The 20,896-nt window shown below is 31.2% G+C and overlaps 1 protein-coding gene across 1 annotated transcript; it reads right to left on the bottom strand.

Annotated features, from left to right (window-relative positions):
* Window positions 1–141: 141 nt before the first annotated feature.
* Window positions 142–20,436, bottom strand: LOC103863916. Its single transcript, XM_033290075.1, has 5 exons — window positions 7,890–20,436; window positions 6,543–7,762; window positions 953–1,354; window positions 608–864; window positions 142–522 (listed from the first exon to the last, which is right to left on the bottom strand). Exons 1-5 carry the CDS (start codon window positions 8,042–8,044, stop codon window positions 262–264), a joined length of 2,295 nt encoding a protein of 764 aa, XP_033145966.1. The 5' UTR covers window positions 8,045–20,436; the 3' UTR covers window positions 142–261.
* Window positions 20,437–20,896: the final 460 nt, after the last annotated feature.

The raw sequence follows: 20,896 nt of genomic DNA, 5'->3' as shown, positions 1-20,896 counted from the left end.
GATTCATTTGATGACCATCAAGAGGTGATGAAGATGGTGCTGATGCTGAGTGGTAATGGTGAAGCATGAAGCAGCTCCCACTCAGTTTTAATATAATCTATGTCATAGAATAAATATTCTTTTCAGTTACGTCACTCAACGGGAGTTGTAAACGTCCTCTTTATTCATTTGCTTTTTAAGTTCATATACAAATACTCTGCTTCAAGACGGATCTAGTTAGGCATCATTGCATAATAAAATCTACAAGTCAATACAAAAATCTCAACAAGGGAAGAGACAAAAGGAAGGATCCAAATGTAACCTTCTATTTACAAAGCTAATCTTGGTCAACTTATTATGACACCAAACCAAGTGATCCTTGGTCAGCTTGGACATGTTCAACACCCTTGTCACAAGTTTCATGTCCACTTGTGAGAAGAAATGAAGCACTTGTTCTTCTGTTGAATCCTCTTCCTTATGCTTTTTGAATCTTCTTATGATACATCTCTCGCTCTTCAACACATCTTTCAACCTTTTCTCCTTCTGCGATCGCATCAATCAAATGACAAATAAAAAACCGGCTAGCAAATAATTTTAAGAAATTAAAAAAAGTTTAGTGAAAACTTACATTTTGAAGCTCTGCTTTAACATCTGCGAACAACTCTAGATCTTCTGAGTTTTCTTCATGATCTGGCTCTATCTGTGACTTGGTTCTAGATTTATGATCATGAATGGAGCTAGTTAACTTATCAAAACGTACAAACCGCCAGAATAAACGAATGGTTTCCTCCATAATCTCCACAAGTTGTTCACTTTTAATCGCACCGTCATCACTTTCCTCGTAATCTCTTCTTTTTTCCTTCCTCTTGTCCTTGCTTCCATCTTCTGTTTACATCATCAGCATTCCAAGAACCGGTTAGAAACTCCCGAACCGGTTTAAGAGTTTGGTAAGCTTCGGTTTAAGGATTCTTACCTCGAATAACCGGGACTTGAAGTAGGTTACGAAGAACACGACGTTTCTTGATGTAGTGTTGCACTCTAGGCTCTTCAAACGGCTCGTTTTCAAGAAACCTCTGAAGCAAAACCTGAAACTGTTGAAACTCTCCGGCGACTTCGTTGTACCGACGAGAACCGTACACGTCGGATTCCAGCAATTTAATGGCCTTCTCGTATTGCCAGTGAAGAATTTCCCACGACAAACACATGTGACCAACGTATACGTTCTCTAATTCTCCATGAGTCTCTTTTCTGAATTGAACCAATGGTTCGGTTTCCGGTTTCTTCAGTTTCCATAACCGGAGATTGAAAACTGATGAAAACGACGCCTGGGAGGGAGAAGATCCAACGGTCGAGGGGTTCGTTGATTGAAGAAGCCCTTCAAGAAAAATGGCCAAGAATCAAAGTTAAGTTGACGAACCAAATAAGACAATTACTAGTTCACAAAAATGTCAAATTTAAATCATGAGAGCATAAAGGTTCCCAAAACCAGTTTCTAAGAATAGTATAATATAATACTTTTAGCTTGCTTAATTATATAACTAAATTATATACCAAAAAAAGAAATTAAACCACTTAAAATAATTCATATCCAATGAAGATGCTCTAATAACTCAATAAACAAATGGTAGAATATAAAATTGGCGCACATAAGTCATTAAATAAATGATTACTGGCCTAGTAAAATTTCCAAAATCTAATTTTTAATAAAAGAAACACACTTGGAAGTAAATAGATTGAAAGTAAGAAAAATAGGTTCCACTAGCAAGAAGGCTCAGTGAGTGGAGAGTGGGAAAACTTCGGTAAAGAAGTTTCAAAAGAGAGCAAAGCAATAAAAAAGAAACATAAAAGCTAACTCCCAAAATGACACATTTGGTGACATAGGCCAATAAAGATGTGCATGTGTGCATTGGCTTAACAAATAAAGAAAGACAAATTGGTTAGACTAAGTTTTCAATTCCCAAAGCAGTATGGTTGAAACAACATTTGTCACATAGCATCTACTGATCTACTCATCTAAGAAGTTTGTTTCAAAAAAAGATTGTGGGAGAACTTCCCAATGAAAATGTTCTAATCAATCAAACAAATTGTAGACTGTAAAATTTGTACACAGAAGTCATTAAAATGCTTACTGACCTAATAAATTTTTCCAAAATCTAATTTTGTTACTAGAAGAAACAAATTTGAGAGTAATTAGATGGAAAAGAAGAAAGGTAGGCTCCACTAGCAAGACTAAGTTAGTGGAGAGTCATAAGAAAATTTAGGTAAAGAAGTTCCAAAAGAGATCATGCAATAAAGAAGAAACATAAAAGCTAGCCCCAAAAAATGACACAATTGGTGAAATGGGCCAATAAAGATTTGCATGTGTGCATTGGCTTAATAAATAAAGAAAAAAAATTGGTTAGACAAAGTTTTCAATTCCCAAAATCTGACTTTATAGTTGAAGAAGCAACATTTATCATATGCTAGCATCTATTGATCTACATGTGATCTACTTATCTAAGAAAGGTAAAGAATACTAAAACGTCCTATACAAACCCTAAAACTGTAAGCGATTTAAGACAATGCAATTACTTTGTCAAAGATCCGTTCTAGTCTCCAACCTAAAACAATAAATAGAATGAAAGACGTTTAATTAATTAATTAATAAAGTGTGTTTGTTCACCGATTAAAACAAAACACTACTACTAAAAAATCACTAACTTCTTCTAAAATGACATACTGTTCCCTAATAATCTTATTCCATGTAATTAATAAACTAAATGTAAACACAACTTCCAAGAAAACATTTATTCAAAAACTAGTAAGAAACCCATAAAGAAAATTAAATAATGGTTAGCTTTTAGGTTTGGTGCAAAACGCGTCATCAATTGCTAATTAGAAAAATAGAATTCTATAAACCCTATTCGTGGGATCTAATGGTTTTACGAAAAAACAATCACTACAAGAAAACTCAAGCTTAACGAGGAAAATTAACGAGGAAAAAAAAACCTCGTAAGTTTACGTCAACTTTACGAGGATTTTACGTGAATAACGGTATCATCGTTATTTCCTCGTAAACTAACGACAAAAACCGTTCGTCGTAAAGTCGATGTAATGTGACGTGTCATTTACGAGGAAATAACGATGATATCATGTTTCACGTACGTTCCTCGTAAAGTGGACGTAAACTTCGCGTCTTATTTACGAGGAAACTATTTACGTGGATTTAGCGAGAAAATTTTGAATCCACCAACTTTGTAAGTGACACACGTTTTTTTTTTGCACCTAATTAATTTTGAATCCACCAACTTTGTAAGTGACACACGGAGATTATTGAAGTCGAATTTCCAGGGATACTGAAGCTGAAATGCGTCCTCTTCAAATGTGAATGGTTCGACCCCGTCGTCAACAGAGGTGTTCGGTCTAACAAATTCGGTGTAGTTGATGTCAACGGTGGACGACGGTACAACAAATTCGAGCCTTTCATCTTAGCTTCACAAGCAGACCAAGTTAGCTTCCTTCCGTACCCTCGGATGAGAGATTCGGGTATTAAATTGGTTAGCAGTGACAAAGTAATACCTCGAAGACGAATCATCAGTGGAGAAGAACCACCATTGCAAGAAGAACAGATAAATGAAGTCGAGGAACCTGAACAAGAAATTGATGACATCCTTCTCATTGATCCGCATAATCACGAGTACTAAGATCTTACCGATGATGCCACAGACGAAGCTGTTGAAGACGAGTTTAATGAAAATGAAGATATTTCTAGTGATGACGAGAATGTCGATGAATCCGATTGATGTATTTTCGATTTTGTGTAGTTTGTTTTATGAATAAGGTAATGTGAGAGTTTGTTTTATGAATAAGGTAATGTGGGAGTTTGTTTTGTGAATAAGAAAATGTGGGAGTTTGTTTTATGAATAAGTAAAAGTGGGAATTGTGGTTTGGAATATATGAATTAGAAGATAAGGAATTGTGGTTTGGAATGAAAATAAAGATAGGGTTTGGAATATATGAAGTAGAAGATAAGGAATATGGGATTTGGGGTTTGGGGTCTCGGATTTTAGGGATTTAAACGGAATACTCGTTAATTCCTCGTATGTTGACGTCGAACTTACGACGAATTCCTCGTTTATTCCACGTAGGAGAGATTCGTCGTAAATACCACGTAGGACAAATTCGTCGTAAATACCACGTAGGAGAGATTTGTCGTAAATACCACGTAAAATAAATGATGAACGCGGCCCACTTTAATTCCACGTAGGACGGAATCGTCGTAAAAACCACGTAACCAAAATCGTCGTAAACACCTCGTACTGTAAAAACTAGAAAAAGAAGAAATATACTCGATTTTGTGTAGTTTGTTTTATGAATAAGGTAATGTGAGAGTTTGTTTTATGAATAAGGTAATGTGGGAGTTTGTTTTGTGAATAAGAAAATGTGGGAGTTTGTTTTATGAATAAGTAAAAGTGGGAATTGTGGTTTGGAATATATGAATTAGAAGATAAGGAATTGTGGTTTGGAATGAAAATAAAGATAGGGTTTGGAATATATGAAGTATAAGATAAGGAATATGGGGTTTGGGGTTTGGGGTTTCGGATTTTAGGGATTTAAACGGAATACTCGTTAATTCCTCGTATGTTGACGTCAAACTTACGACGAATTCCTCGTTTATTCCACGTAGGAGAGATTCGTCGTAAATACCACGTAGGACAAATTCGTCGTAAATACCACGTAAAATAAATGATGAACGCGGCCCACTTTAATTCCACGTAGGACGGAATCGTCGTAAAAACCACGTAACCAAAATCGTCGTAAATACCTCGTACTGTAAAAACTAGAAAAAAAAAAGAAAAAGAAGAAATATATTGGATTTACATGTGGCAAGACTTCCAGCAATTATATTACTTAAGTCTCACCAACATAAATTCCAATATCATCTTCTCTTCCTTTTTTCTCAAATTTTTATAATTTGAATAGGATTGGATTTGAGAGTATGATGTGAGATAGGGTGTGATTTGGGAGTTTGGGTGTGGGTTGAGAAGGAGAGTTACGGGTATATTTATATGGAAGCTTTCCTTGGTAATTCCACGTAAGCAAAATCGTCGTAACGTCCTCGTACCTAAAAAACACGGGCCTTTGTAATTCCTCGTAACTTCCTCGTATAATAAAACGCGGGCCTTTGTAATCTCTCGCTGTTTCGTCGTAAAAAAAAACACGGACCTCTGTAATTCGTCGTAAAATTACGAGGAATTTGCGACGGAATGTAATTTTATATATACACCCCGAGCGCTCACTCTTTCTTTCCTCTCTTCTTCCTCTCCACTTCCTCCCTGTTTCGTTGCAATAGTAAGCCTCTCTAATTCCTCTTTAATTTGGTTAGTTTAGGTAGATTAGGTGGTTAGTATAGGGAATTTAAATAAGTTTACGGATCTTATGTTATTTAGTGTTGATTAGGTGGATAATGTTGGAAAATATACTGTTGACGAAAATTAAAAAAATTAAATTTTTTTCTCAGGTTCGAAAAGGTAGACTTACTGCCCATTACAGAGAGATGTTCGGTGAGCCGGGTAATCGTTTAGACCCGTCGTCTTCATCAGCTCCCGGTTCTTCGGGACAAGAGACTGTCCCCGAGACTCAGTACACTCAGAGAGTCTTTGGGTCTCCTTCTTCTAGAGGACCATCGGTTCCTCCTCCCCCGATGACCATGCAACAACGAAATTCTATTCCAGGCGAGTCAACATCCGACACACATGCCGAGGCAGATGTAACGGCGAGGAGTGATGAATTTTATCGGGCGATTCACGACCCTTAGTTCTTTTTAATTTCGGTTCTTGTATTATGAATTCAAAACTTATTTATATATAAAATATTTTGGTTTTGATTTTTTTAGATTTTTAATTTTATTAATAATTTAAATTATTTAAACTATTTTTTTAATTATAATTTTTTATATTTCTGTAAAATAACGAAACGAAGTAAATTCGTAGCTAATTTTGCGACTTCTTTACGTGGAAGCTTAACGAGGTTTTTACGAGGAATTGTTTACAAGGAAATGACGTGGAAAGTTCACGTGGTCTTTACGAGGAAAGCTATCAAGGTATTTACGTTTACTTTACGAGTATTTACTTTCGAGTTATTCACGTGGGTTTTACGAGGAACGTCTTTCGTGGTATTTACGAGGAAATTTAGCGACGTCCTTATGTGGAAGCTTTACGTGGTCTTTACGACGAAATATTCCTCTTCGCTTTTACGACGAAATTATTTCCTCGCTATGTTACGACGAATTAGCGAGGATATATGCGTTACGACAAACGTATAACGACGAAACGGGTTTCCTCGCTAATTCCTCGTAACACTGCTTTTACGACGAAGTCACGAGGAAAACTGCCTTCGTAAAAGTTGTGTTTTCTTGTAGTGAATATTCTAACTTATAAAACACTACAAAATAAAATTAATGTAAGGCCAAGTTATTTGACTAATAACACTAAAAATGAAAATAATTTTATAAGATAAGAGAAAAAAGATTGAGAGAGAAAATCGATGCCTAAAAAAAAAAAAGATTGAGAGAGAAAACATACCAAGGGCAAAGGACTTTTGAAAACTCAAGATATCGAGTTTTCTCATTCTTTCTCTGTAGCTTCGATGGAACTTATGAACTTCTCCAATGGTATCAACATGTTTAGACCTCTTCTCGTCTTCGATCCTCCATGGCTTTAACTCCTCCATGATCTTAGGACAATCATCTTCTTCTTCCTCTTCAAGAATTGTCTGAAGCCCACCAATCGCTTTGACTTTCTTCATCTCCATCTTGAGTTGCTCTATCAAATTTTGATGCTCCCATAAACTCTCGAACCCTTCTTCGTCCTCTTCTTCCTCCGAGTCAGAACTAGAACCTGAAGAATTGGCGGTTTTACGATTTTGCCCTTTCTCCTCGGGTGGTGATGTTTCGCCGAAGTCGGAATCTGACAAAAACCCATCTTCGTTGCTTGTGAATGTTTGACTCGAGTCAACGAAATCAGAATCCGATTCCATAAAATCTTCCTCGGTTAAGAATCGGAGTATCTCGGAGTTCTCTTTCTTGCCAACGGTGGAAGAAACAGAGTGATCCTCTGTTTTTTCAACCGTGAATGTCGCCGCCTTTGGGTTTTCGAGAACGTAAATGAGATTCTTCGCCGGAGATGGTGATCCGTACTTACTATCCGCCGTTGGAATGACCGGAGAAGTAGAAGAAGAGCCTAAAACCCTGCTCAAACTCTCACCGGAACCGCCGGAGAAATCCTCTGTTTTTTCTCGGTTCTTCAAACACTCTTCAATCCTAAAAGTCGCCGACTTTGGGTTTTCCACAACGAAACTGAGATTCTTCACCAGAGACGGAGACTCGTATTTCTTCGCCGCCGTGGAAACCGCCGGAGAAGTAGACAAAATATTGCTCTCACCGTAGTCCTCTGTTTTTTCCGGGGTCTTTAAACAATCTTGAACCCTAAAAGTCGCCGACTTTGGGTTTTCGACGACGAAAGTGAGATTCTTTGTCAGAGACGGAGACTCATACTTCTTCTCCGCCGGAGAACAGGACAAGGAACTGCTCTCGCTCTCACCGGAACCACTTAACGATCTGTAACCTCCTCTGCTTAACTTCTCGAAAGTTTCCGTCTGAAACTCGAATTTGAAAACCAATTTCGACAGTTCACTGATCCCTTCTTCTTCTTCTTCGATCATCTTCGCTTCGTCTGATCCTTCAAGTTCTGACAAGAACCGAAACTTTGATATGTCGGTTCCAACAGGTGAACCTCTTGAAGCACTGTTTTGTTAATATATAAGGAAAATAAGTAAAGTGTTTTCCTTTTCATTTATTTAACGCGTCTGACAGTATGAACATAGAAACTAGTAATAAATATCATAAATCGGAATTTAATTAAATCAAGTACCTGGAGAATAAGATGAATATTGGTTTGAGCAAAGAGATGATAAGGGTGAAACAAGCATGATGTGGTGAGATCAAGTTCTGTAAAAACAAAAGGGAACTGATCAGAATTTTCTTAAGAGAAGACATATAGTGGGGTAACTTTTGTTTACAAGTCATTGTTATGTCGGTCAAAAAAAAGTTTCAATGAAACACTTTATTTCTAGGTTGAAAAACTCATGCAGAAAGTGTGAATTTGCAGAAAAAGAGACTTTTCACCTAGATACCCAAAAGAAACGTTAGTGAAATCGAAGGATGACGGCGATGATGTTGATGATGATGCATGAATGAAAGATAGATTTTGAAGTGAGAACTAACAGATGAGAGATTGAAGGGAAAGGAACAAGTGAGCTAATTTTATAATTGTTGAGAAAAAGAAATCAAAAGTGTTCTTTGAGCTAATCTTATGGTTGCTTTGAACCGTGGATTTCTCCACTCTGTTATTGGATGCCACATACACATCTATTACTACAATAATCACAATATTTTTTATATTGACAAGATTTCCTTTAATTTCTTTTGTCGTAATTTGGAGTTTTTAGATATGAAACATGCCGTTTGACCTTTTCGGTCATGATGCACACCTACTTTCTCATGGCTTTTTTTTGTGTCTTTTTGGGCAATTTATTTAAAAGTTTTGAATCTTATATAAGACACACGGTTCGAAATATATACATGGTGTGAGAAGGAAAAAATGAGCACATATTTGAATGGAGGCCCATTAATATGTCATTATTTGAGAGCATGTATATCGAGCTTGCAGCCTAACCTATGGCCCATGATACCACGATATGAATATGAACTGGACTTCTTGTGTGTGTATTTATTTGGTTCTACACATGGTTTTTGAAGAATGGGGGAAATTGGTGTGTATTAAGTATTAACCGAATTTTTTCTCTCTGGAATTTAAATTTGCCTCCTAAGATCAAAACTTTCTGGTGGAGAATTGCACATAACGGAAGCTGTAGCAGAGAATATTGTTAAAAGAGGGATTTAAATTGATACGCAATGTCTCTTATGTGGTGAAAAACCAGAGAATTTATATCATCTCATGTTTGACTGTAGAGTATCCAGAGAAATATGGCCCTTAGCTCCCACAAACTGCTCTCTATCACAGCAGCAAACCTCTACTTTGCTAGACCGTATGAAAGCCATGATCAAAGCATCTAAAAGGGATAGAAAGGAACTTCTTAGCTTCTTCGTTGGATGGAGAATCTGGAAAATGAGAAATAGGTTGCTTTATGAGAATAAAAGAGAACACATATTGTTCATGTTGTTCATTCCTCCATCTCAAATTTTCAATTATGGCAGGAGGCGAATAGTTCAACAGAGGATATGGACACTATTACAAATAAGCAACCTAGCTCACTCCAAGAAGTTATTCCAGAAGAAGCAGAATACTATTGCTTGACAGATGCATCTTGGATAACACCGGCAACCCCTGCAGGTATAGGGTGGTCCTTATTCAGAAAAGAAGGCACTCTAGTCACCCAAGGTAGCTCTGCAATCTTGCCTACTGAATCAGCTTTTCAAGGAGAAGCGATATCACTGTGTATGGCTGTTATTTTTTGTTTGAAATTTTCATTTGCCATATTCACTCCAAAAATTTAAATTATTCACGAAAATACCATAATTTTTTTTTAAATGATTGTTTTACTTTATCATCCTTATCTTCCTCTTTTATTTACAACTTTGTCATTATCATCAATACACCATCCACCATGAACAACCAATTTCAAGCAATAAATGCACTTAAAATTGACATTTATAACTTACACATACAAACCCTTTCTCATTCACTTTTCTCTTATTTCATTCCAAAATTTTTATTTTTTTTTTTATTTTTGAATTTATAAGCTTATTGGAACTAATCAAGTTCATCTTTCTTGGTCAAGAATGTGCGAATAACTTTCACTAAGAAGTTATGTGTGCCTGGGGAAGCTAAACGTGAATCTTACCGAATCTAAGAATGATATTTAAATTTTCTTCAGATTTGTTTCACGAAAAAGACTTCTCTAGAAGTCAGAAGTCATCTGGTCAATGCATATATTAGTTTTGCAATTGACTATGTTTGTGTGTTTTTCATAGAATACTCCATTAGAATTCTTCTAACTTTTTGTTGTAAAAAACAAATCTGGTTCTGATAAGTGATTAGTTTTGCAATTGACTGAAGTTTGCAGAAATTTGACTTTTCCAAAGATGACTTTTAAAGAAGTTTTCTACCATAAGTCTTCTTATAAGTTACAATCATGTGAGATCTCCAAAGTCTGGCAAGAAGTCTGCAAAGGGTAGGTTTGCAATTAACACTAAAAATTAAACATTTAATATTAACTAGAAATTTTTTTTGATGTGGGAAAGACTTTTCAAGAAGTCTTCTTTAATTTTATTCTAAGACTCTGGTCAAAAATTTGGTTTTGAAAGCAAACTTCTATGATTTTGAAAGCAAACTTCGATAGAAATCTTCTCTTGAAGTGTGCTCTTAAAAGTCAAACATAGTCAATTGAAAAACTAATCTCACAGACTTCTTGCAACACTTCGAAAACTTATGTGATGGTAAGAAGATTTTTATAGAAGTCTACTCCGAAAATATTTCTCCAGATATCTTTTTTGGAAAAGACAAATATTTTAAAAACTGTAGTTAATTGCAAAAATAACCTACTTATCAGAGAAGATCTTTCTAGAAGTTTTTTTCTAGTATAATCAAGAATTATTCAGATACAAAAGGAAGCTAAAATTTACAAAGGAAGACTATTCTAGTGAAAACTTGTTAACTTTCTTCGTAAATTTTAATTGGAAATAACCTAAATCGAAGACATCTGTAGAAATTTGACTTCTATAGAAATCTTCTCAGATGAGACTTCTTTAGAAGTTTTGTACGTCAATGTTTATTAAATTTTCATTTACTCCAAATCTAAAATGACTTTTTAAAGATTTGTTTGATAATTTATGTGTATTAGTCAATATTGGGGATTCTGAATTAAATTCATAACTTAATTGGTGATAATTATAATGTTACAAACATTCATGTTTATTAATGTTTCTAGCTAATGAGAGAATGAAGTCTTCTCTGAAATTATGTGGTTGCAATGTCAAATGAGCGAGAATGTTCTTTTTGAGTGATGGTTCAGCAAATGTTGAATTTGTTGAAATGGCTCGAGAAATTATAACATGAACACAGAGTTGGTGAAGTTAGCCCACTAATAACCAAAGTCTTATATCAATATATAGTGTTATGAACTTATTTTATGTTTGTTATACTTTGTAATTATATATATTTTTGTGTTATGAACTTAGTGTTATATTATTATATGTCTTCCCTTTAAGTTTCACAAACATAATCTTAACAAAATATTTACAATGAAAACAATAGGTTATGATTACAAAAACTTGAATGAATGAATAAAGCACTAGACAAATATTTTTTAATAGATTGGAGACAAAGTGAATATATTATTTACTATATAAACATTCAAAACAAGAGTCTCCTAACCCTAATAGAGAACTAAAGTTTCCAGTGAAATTTGACCGACAATTTGTTAGAAGCCTTCTACTTCACGATTAAATTTCATTTAAAATTTAAGTTTTTCGCTTAACTTTTAATTTTCTGTTTAATTAACGTGAAGTCTGCCACGAAGTCTGCTTGGGAAGCTTGTCGTAAGTCTCCAAGTCTGCTGTGAAGTCTGATGTCTTCAGATCTTAAAAATCCTACATATCTAAAAATGTTTAAAATGATTTCAACCAGAAATGTTTTTGCAAAAAATGAAAATTTGAAGCTTAAATTAGAAGAAAATAATTACAATAAATTTAGTATTGTTTTTTAATTAAATCTAACACGAAATATAATTTATATTGAAACTATATTTATGAATAAAATAATAACAAAAATATATAGTCACAGTGATTTTCAATTTATATTTTTTTTTTGGTTTTAATACACACAAGAAATGAATTTATCAAAAATTTAATGATCTATATTTTACTTTTTAGAAAGAAAGACAAACCATGCAAAATATTGTTTTTAAGTTAAAATAATAAAAAAAATATCAGATTAAGTTGAATCTATAACTTTATTAGATTTAGCACACAAAACACATAAAAATAGTTGATGAAAAATAAAATCTTACGAATTTTGGTAATTTGTATAGTAGAGTTCTCCAGAAGACTTAATCTCCTAATGAAGTCTTCTAGAAAAGTCTGATATTGTCCTCGGATCTAAAATCCACAAATCCAAAAATGTTAAATTGCTTTTAAAAAGAGAAAATTTTCAAAAATACTTTTTATACTTAAATAACAAGTAAAAAATCACATTTTAGGTTGAATTTATAGCTTTTTCGAATCAAATATATAAATATTTTTATTGTATTTAGATTTTAGGTTGAATCTACATTCAAACTGTCTGTGAAAAAAAAATCGTTCAATAAAAACCGTGGAAGACCAAATATACTAAAAATATAAAAGAATTGATCACGTAAATATAGATTTAAAACAACAAAAGTTCAAGAGTTACAGATTTTTGTGTTGTTGCTAACTCTTTTAAATATATTCAGTTATGGCAGACACGGGTCCATGTCTCTCTGTTGAGCATGAGCGTTCCTCTTAGTTTTAGTTACACATGGGTTGGAATTGTATTGGTTTAAAAAGTGTTTTAGGTTGTCATATTTAATGGAAATCTTTCAGATGGACAAAAAAATGTCTCTCTGTTTATCGATATTGGATAACTTTTTAGAGTTGTTCCTCTCTTATTCATAAGGTTAAAGTTAAAGAACTGAATCAGTTTCCAAAATGAACAATAGGTATACACATTGTTACCCTGCTATCAAAGTCAGTTTATCGACTTCAATTTCGTCAGATTAACTCTAACTAATTTTAATATTATGAAAATTTATCTTTGTATTGGACTTGGTCCAAATCAATTATTTTTAATTAAGAAATAAAATTAATGATAAAAATATGTTATCAGGTCCAAATCAATTATTTTTAATTAATAAATAAAATTAATGATAAACATATGTTATCATAAAGCAACATATAATATATATACATGATTTAATAATATTAGATCTGAAATATAAAATTAAAATATCCTAAACTGTTTTAGAAAAATGATTTCAAGTAAACATATTATATAATTGTGTTGGGTTTTAATAATTATGTAGACGATAAATTTCATAGGCGATATGTACATCAAATTGTAAACCTTTCGAAAGTAAGATAATATATTTTCAAAAATAAAATGATATACATTGATTTATATTTGTTGGCACTTTATATATTATCTTAAATATTTTGATTCGTAAAATTAAATGATGTTTTACTAATGGATGTAAGAACTTTATTTAGTATAAATTTACTTTTTAACATTTTATTTTTCTACTTTATCATTTTATTCTTATAACTACAGCATATAAAATTACAAGGGGGAATTTTAACTGACACCACCTTTAAAATTTACCTTTAAATGATAGTTATTTTCATAAATACTTTAAGTTTATTATCAAAAAGAACAAATTTGACCCTCTTAAATCATTAATAAATATTTAAGAATTATTTATAGAAAATTTTAAACTCAACCCCGCCCCCTAAATAATAAAGCCTAAACAACAATCACTAAATCAACCCTAACCCAAATGTTAATGTATTTTTTGATTGGGTGTTTTTTTGAAAGATTGGTATCCAACTTAGGGTATTACAGAAAATCTTAAAATTAAATTTCTGAGAAAAACTGCTTTATTTTATAATTTTGTAGTTAAATAATTTTTTCTAATTTTTTTAATATTTATTTCTAGGAAGGGAATATGAATGCAAAATTTAAGTGTTTTTGCTTAGATATTTAAGTGTGTGTTTAAAACGTGTTTAGTTTTTGGCTGGTTAAGGATTTTTTTTAAATGATCTTTAAAAAATAAATAAGATTTGGAGATCCAAATCTTATGGAAGATACGAACTAAGGTATAAATGAGCCGAGAATAAAAGGACTACAAAGTGAACGACTCTTTATTCCTATTTTTATAAAATCCTGGTTTACATATTCCTTTCTTTACCTACCACTACATAAACCTTTTACACATTTCACTTTGGACTGTTTATCAATATATGATTACTTAAAAATCTTGATGAGAGATATTACCTGTCCAATAAACTATGCACTATATGCATGTTATGAAAAATTATAGATAATCAGTACAAAACAATTTATAGATAAATGAAATATGTAGGATGATTCAATCAAAAATCATATTCCGTCTAATCCAAAATTATAGAATATGATCTGAACAAGGATATATAAGTCTTCAGATTTTGATAGTTAGATTTAAAGATTAAGATCATATTATATTGTTCACATATATTTTTATCGAAATTATTTATCTATTACAAATAAAATATGTTGAAAATTAAAATATTTTTAAAAATAAAAGTTGGAATACTGTTTTAAATATGTATTATGTTTTAATATAATAATTTTATAATATATATATATATATATATATATTATTTTTTAAATAGTTTAATAATAATATTGTAATAATTTTATCTATTTTGAAATTTTAGATTCAAATAACGTGAAATTTAAATGTTTGATTAGTATACATCCTTTGTTTTTCATGCATAACTTATTGTTCAATGGTATCAAGAATTAAAAGTATTTGTAAAAATGATATTTCTATAACAACAAAATTATAAAAAATAAAATATATAAATCATTTGATTAATATAATATTAGATAATATTAATACTTTTATTTAAAAATAAAATTATAGAACGAAATATTATTTTCTTATACGTTCCAAATATTACGACACTGCTGCATAACTTTTATGAGTTTATGAGTTGCATTGTTCAAATCATAAATATGAGAAATTGCTTGAAATAACATAAGTGGGATACCATTTTAAAAAATATATATTGAGTCAAAAATATCCAAATATTTGGATTTAAAATTTAGTGATTATTTTTTTATGGTAGATATAAATTTTTGTGTGTGACATATTCTAAAAAAAAAAAAAGAGAAAATAAAATTGAATAAAAGAAATATTATATCTCCTCTAAAGCCTATAAATATGTTTCCATATGAAGATTTAGTTATCAACTAACCATGTCATCATCCATTGGATTAATTACTAATTGAAAAGATGTCACTAAGAACTAGTAACTCTGTGGTGATTACAATTTGTCCTTGTTCGGAACTACGCTAAGCGCTAGTCGGGCGGTAATCCCGGACTAGCGAGTTACCAAAAAATTGGGAAATACTCGGAGATTACATGGGGCATAGTTGTAAATATAATTTAATAAATTTAGCTAATTTTAAACATGATAATACAAGTTCTTAGACATAATTATATAATTTTTTATATATAATTTTAAACAGTTTATTTTTGATTCGTAAATAGTGGGTTTGGTACGAAACAAATCCCTAAATATAGTATGTATGTGTTTGTTTTGGGTTTGATAACTAATTAGACTTATTTAGTAATGAATAATTACAGAAAATCTGTCAATAATGAGTAAATAATAGTCAACTATGTTTTAACTTACACGGATGAAAAAAAAACTTAGCCGGTCAACGCAAGATTAGACGGTCAACGCGGAAATTATGCGGTCTTACGTGGATCAACGCCTGGCTACACTGATTTGGACATAATCACCGCGGTCAACCCCGAACAGCGGCTAGGCGGCCGCGTTTTCGAACAGGGCAATTTGTATGGTTAATTACATAAATAAAAATCTGATGTAAGCATATAGGTTGTTTGCCCAAGACTTATTCATTCGAGCCTGAGCTTTTCCGGATGCTGACTCATGTAAGTGCACCCAAATATATTAAAGAAAAAAGTGATTCTACTCCTTTACTGTGTAATAATCTGTGTTTTTCTATTAAATAATTATTTTTATTTTTTTTACATAATATGTTTTAATGTTTTGATCAAATTAAAAATGTAAATGTATTTAAATTTTATCAATTAAAGTATGATACATATTTTTTAAAATTTGAAATTAAAATATTATGAACCTTTTGTGTAGTATATATACTGTATTTTAATCTAAATGTCTAATGTCTATTAAATGAATATTTCTACTCATATGTTTTCATAATTTTATCCTTTTTACAACAAAAATTCTAAACTATTGATCAGAATTTTTTTTAATATGAAACTTTAAACAATTTTAGTAATTTATGACTGTTTAAAAAGAAATCATAATATAACATATGCGAAAAAATTAAATTTTATTATATTGTTAATACGATTGTTTAATTTACTTTAATAATACAAAATTTAAAAAATATAAATTATTATCAAATCTTTATTGTTCAATATCATTAGTTTACATATTTATTATATAAATTATATTAGATGAGAATGATGAAGATTTTTTTGTAGAGCTAATTAGTGAATGATTTTTAATATGAGATATGATAAAAGATGGGTTGTTGATACCTCAAAATCATAGTCATGTTACAACTTAAAAAAGTGTTTCTCAATTAACATAACGGTCTTAAGTTTAAAATCATATTAATAAAAGTGTCTTAATTTAAATTCAAATACGAGATGTTATCCAATTTAAAATTTTATTTCTCATTTATTTTTATTCTGATTTAACATGTAAGTAAGTAGTTTGTTTGCGGAGATGAATAAAGATGTAAGATGTCTGCTCTGAAGTAGTCGCTGGCGTAGTTACTGAAGCAGACGTCGTGTTGAGTGGTGAAGACCATGTGGAGTCAAGGTGCTGAGCTGGAGTCGTGTAGACTTGGAGAGAAAGAGAGTATCTTGAAGATATGAGAAGAAGAATAAACTTGAGAAGCAGGTTTATGACTTAAAGACAGAGGAATAAAGGCATTTCAAGAAAATGAAAGTTACACTTATTGTTATGGAAGATGTCCATATATGTTGCCTTGGAGACTAAGGTTTCGGGAACATGGAGAATAACTATAAGATAGCTATGGAGTCGTCTGTATAGAGACATAGACACAAAGACTGATCTTATAGAAAGAGAGAGAAGCTCTTGGAAGTGTTCGGGGTCGTGCTGAAGCAGTGGCTGAAGTACTCGACGGAAGAGAGATACAAGCAGGTAACTTAGGAATCTTTCAGTAGCAGTTGTTAGGGTATAACAGACTGTGTAAAGCTGATTAAGCAGAACTTGTAATAGAGTGTACAAGACGATTTCTAATAAAACTTAAGAGTTGCTTGTAATTGTTTGTCTCTTGCTTTACTTTATGCATTAACTTATTGTGTTTGCATCTTGCACTTACAATGAATCCGTCGCTTTCAAAATCTTGCAATTCGAACAAAGAGGTTTGCCAAAAATTCCTATAAATTTTGTTCGGAGTCACTTGTCAACATTAAGCTCCAAAAGATATTTTCAACTGGATACTGAAAATGGAAAAAGAAAAAGTGTTTGTTTAAAACTTTGGGTTTGATTTTGTAAATCAAGTTGATTAGAAGTGTTGCACAAAAAAAAAAGAGTTGATTAGAAGTTTTTATTCAATTCTTTTTCTATAAGTTTGTAAATCAAGTTGAATAATAACATTGGGTTTAAGTTTTGGACCTACTGGTTTACCATATCCAAAATATAAATTTATTGAAGCGGTGATTAAATAAGCAAACGTCATATAAAGCGGTTTATATCATTTAGTGATTCTGTGGTCCTCTCTAATTGATTTTCAACTAAGGATGTTATCAAGATAGCGTTCACATGTTCTCTTTATTTTAGCTTCTTTTGTTTTCATCTCACACGAAAATGTGTTTTTATGCAAAGGTGGTGGGCAAAAGATTCACGAAATTTGGGCTTTGATTCGAAAATCTCAGCTTTCTTTAAATAAGCATATACATATCTTCCAGCTTATGCCATTCAACGTCATGCATAACCATATTCCAAAAAAACAAAAACTAAATATAGTGATTTAGTTAGTTTGTTTCTTTCCTTTTTACCAAGTGACTATTGCTTTAGCCTTTATTCGATTTGTGATAGATTCATCAGCCTATACTACCAAAGAAAAATAAATTGATTCCGAGTTAGATGTTAGAACTTAGACCTAGCACGGAAAGTGCATGGGGCTGTTGGAGCAATATCAAAATTAGGTTTAGGTTAGAAATAATTTTAATGGAAAAACCTAACGTATTTTGTGCTAAACTTGAATAGAAACTATGGGATTTTATTTTACCACTCATGTCTCTATCGCAGTGGCGGAGCCACCTTAGAGGGAGGGGGGTCACCTGACCCCTATAAAATCTATAAAAGTTAAATTTAAAGCTTATATCTCAAGGTTATTATTGTGGTGCGTTGGTTAAAGCTTAAATTTTCGATGTCTATGTCTTGTTTTCAATACTCATATATGCATTTTATCTATAATAAATTAGTTTATGACCTCTGTAAGATCAAAGGCTAACTCCACCACTGTCTATCGTTCAAACTATTTTCACCCAGATTTTTACTATTGCGTTTATTTCAAAAAAAGAAATCTATTCATTTTCATAAGTCATAATCTATCTTATTAATTTAAAGTTTTAATTTTATCTACCGATAAAAAGTTGTCATTTAAATTTGAAATAAACCGATCTATTATAGGATATATCTTTAAAATGCTGAATCATTGTATTTCAAACATGTAATCTAATTAATAATGGAATACTAGCAAAACACTTAAATCATTTATTTTGTAGATTGTAACCAAATGGTCACCTGGGCCATTCTTTTAGAAGTTAATTAGATCACATTATTACATACAAGTCATTTTCTTTTGTTAAAGTACCACATTATTTGATTCACTATTTTTACCTGATCAAATAAATAACTATATATACTTCGTCATCCATTTTAACTATTTTAACTATATATTTCATTTTACAAGAATAAAATTTGTTGTTTGTATATTATATCTGATCATATCAAAATATGCAAATCAATTAAGATAACAAGAAATGGATGATATAATATATTTTACGAAAATTGCCTACCAATCACAATTGATTATACAAATATATAAAATATATCTTATTTATAATTTTTAATATTATTTACAATATAGTTAATGAATATCGAACAAGTCTTATTTTGATAACAACATATTTTTTATAACAAATCTAAGTAATGATTCAATAAACAACCACTTTGTAAGTATTAATAGAAATAAATAACAGTTTCTTAAAAATATATACACACACACATATATATATCCAAGACCAAATTATTGTTTATCATAGAAGAATATTGAGAAAATCTCGCAATTTATAGAATTTACGTTGAAATATTCGAATATCTTAGAGCATTATATATAACTAACTGTAACAATAAATTTTTATATTAAATCTGAAAAGTAATTTACAAGTAGTTTGATAAATGGTTCGTAAAGAAAAAATTGAATATAATTTATGGTTACGTATAAAGAGAAGATTAATGACCTAGAAACATTAAAACGAACGGTAAGAAACCTAGAACTCAATATTTTAAGATATATCAATTTACAAAAATTTCATGCAAAAAACCATCTACTATATTATTTATTTATTTTAAAATATTCAAATAAACAATACACAAATTCCATTTACATATTAAAATTTTTAGTCTCTTTCTCCTATTAAATTTTATTTAGATAAACATATAAGAAATATTATCAGCGTTTTTACGCTGGTTGTATCCTAGTTTTCAGTTTTCTTTATATAACAGTTTAATTATTTTTAATCTATTGAGAATGGATAAATCTTTGTGTTGCATGGATTATTCAACATATTTGAATCATAATTTTGTTTCCTATATATAGACATTGCTTAGGGCTATGTATAACGTCCATATAAAACTAGTCACACATATACAAAAATATATATAATCGAACCTAGGTTAAATTTTTTTAATTCTTTCTTACATATTTTAGGTACGGTGAAACCACTAGTAAAAAATAGGGCCATGCCCACAAAATTGCCACACAAATTTTATGGCTAAATCAAAGAAGCCATGAACTTGCCGTGAAAAGTAAAACATGGCAAAACGTATCCATTTCATAGCAGTTTTTCCCACAAATTTGCTATGAAAGTAAACGTGGAAAAAATAGCCACAAAATTTCTTTGAAAAAATCGTGGTTAGCTTGCTTCAAAAAAAATCATAGCAATTCGTGTTAGCAACTAGCTACAATTTACTATGATTTAGCCGTGGCAAATGATATTTATAATAAAATAATGTTATACAGACGAAATAACAAGGTTGCCACGAAATGTAATCGTACGTAGCAACATTTAAGAACCCTAAAACCAAATTATGTATTTCAATCGAGATCTTACCCAAACAAATCTTGATTATTTCAGAAAACACAGTGAGTTAGTATGATATTTTTTTGGGTTGGACATGTTGGTGTTGATGAAAAAATAGAGAGGAAGATAATCACTAATGTAAAAGGTAATATTGTTTTCCTTTGCATACATAAACAAAGTTATTATACCAGCACAAGTGGTTAATGATGTATTATTTACTCTAGAGGGATACGGATTTGATACTAGCCAAGTGCATTTTATTCACTGATTAAAACGACGTCGTTTATTCCACATCACTACATCTAGGGGTGGCCGTTCGGGTACCCGTTCGGGTTCGGATCGGGTATTTCTGTACTTCGGGTCGGGTTCGGGTATTTTAAGTTCGGTTTCGGTTATTTCGGATCGGGTTCGGATATTTAGATTTTGAAGAAAAAAAAATGAAAATTTTCATTTCTCAAATTTCTTGTATTTAAATATATAACTTTTCACTTAACTATTTTTTATTTTTAATAGATTGCATGGTTAATAGATTTGGACATAACATTTTCAAACTAAAAAGACATTAATTTGATTATTGTTTTTAAATTTTGGATGTAACTTTTTGTTAATAGCTGAAATAAAAAGTTTGACATGCATTTTAAGCGAATAGCAAATCATCTTCTACGTAATTGTATGTATATCATATGAATTTAAAGTATATGTAGTATCAATATAAATATTTTATATAAAATGAAAGATG

This window comes from Brassica rapa, chromosome A04 (genome assembly GCF_000309985.2).
Source record: "Brassica rapa cultivar Chiifu-401-42 chromosome A04, CAAS_Brap_v3.01, whole genome shotgun sequence".
Classification (NCBI taxonomy): domain Eukaryota; kingdom Viridiplantae; phylum Streptophyta; class Magnoliopsida; order Brassicales; family Brassicaceae; genus Brassica; species Brassica rapa.
Note: the sequence above shows the minus strand (reverse complement) of the source record. Positions and strands in the feature narration are given on the sequence as shown.

Coding starts and splice junctions, on each gene's coding strand:
- LOC103863916 (XM_033290075.1), bottom strand. CDS start 8,044: ATGACTTGTAAACAAAAGTTACCCCACTATATGTCTTCTCTTAAGAAA. Junction 7,763..7,889: donor ATATTCATCTTATTCTCCAG/GTACTTGATTTA, acceptor TTAACAAAACAG/TGCTTCAAGAGGTTCACCTG. Junction 523..607: donor TTAAAGCAGAGCTTCAAAAT/GTAAGTTTTCAC, acceptor ATGCGATCGCAG/AAGGAGAAAAGGTTGAAAGA.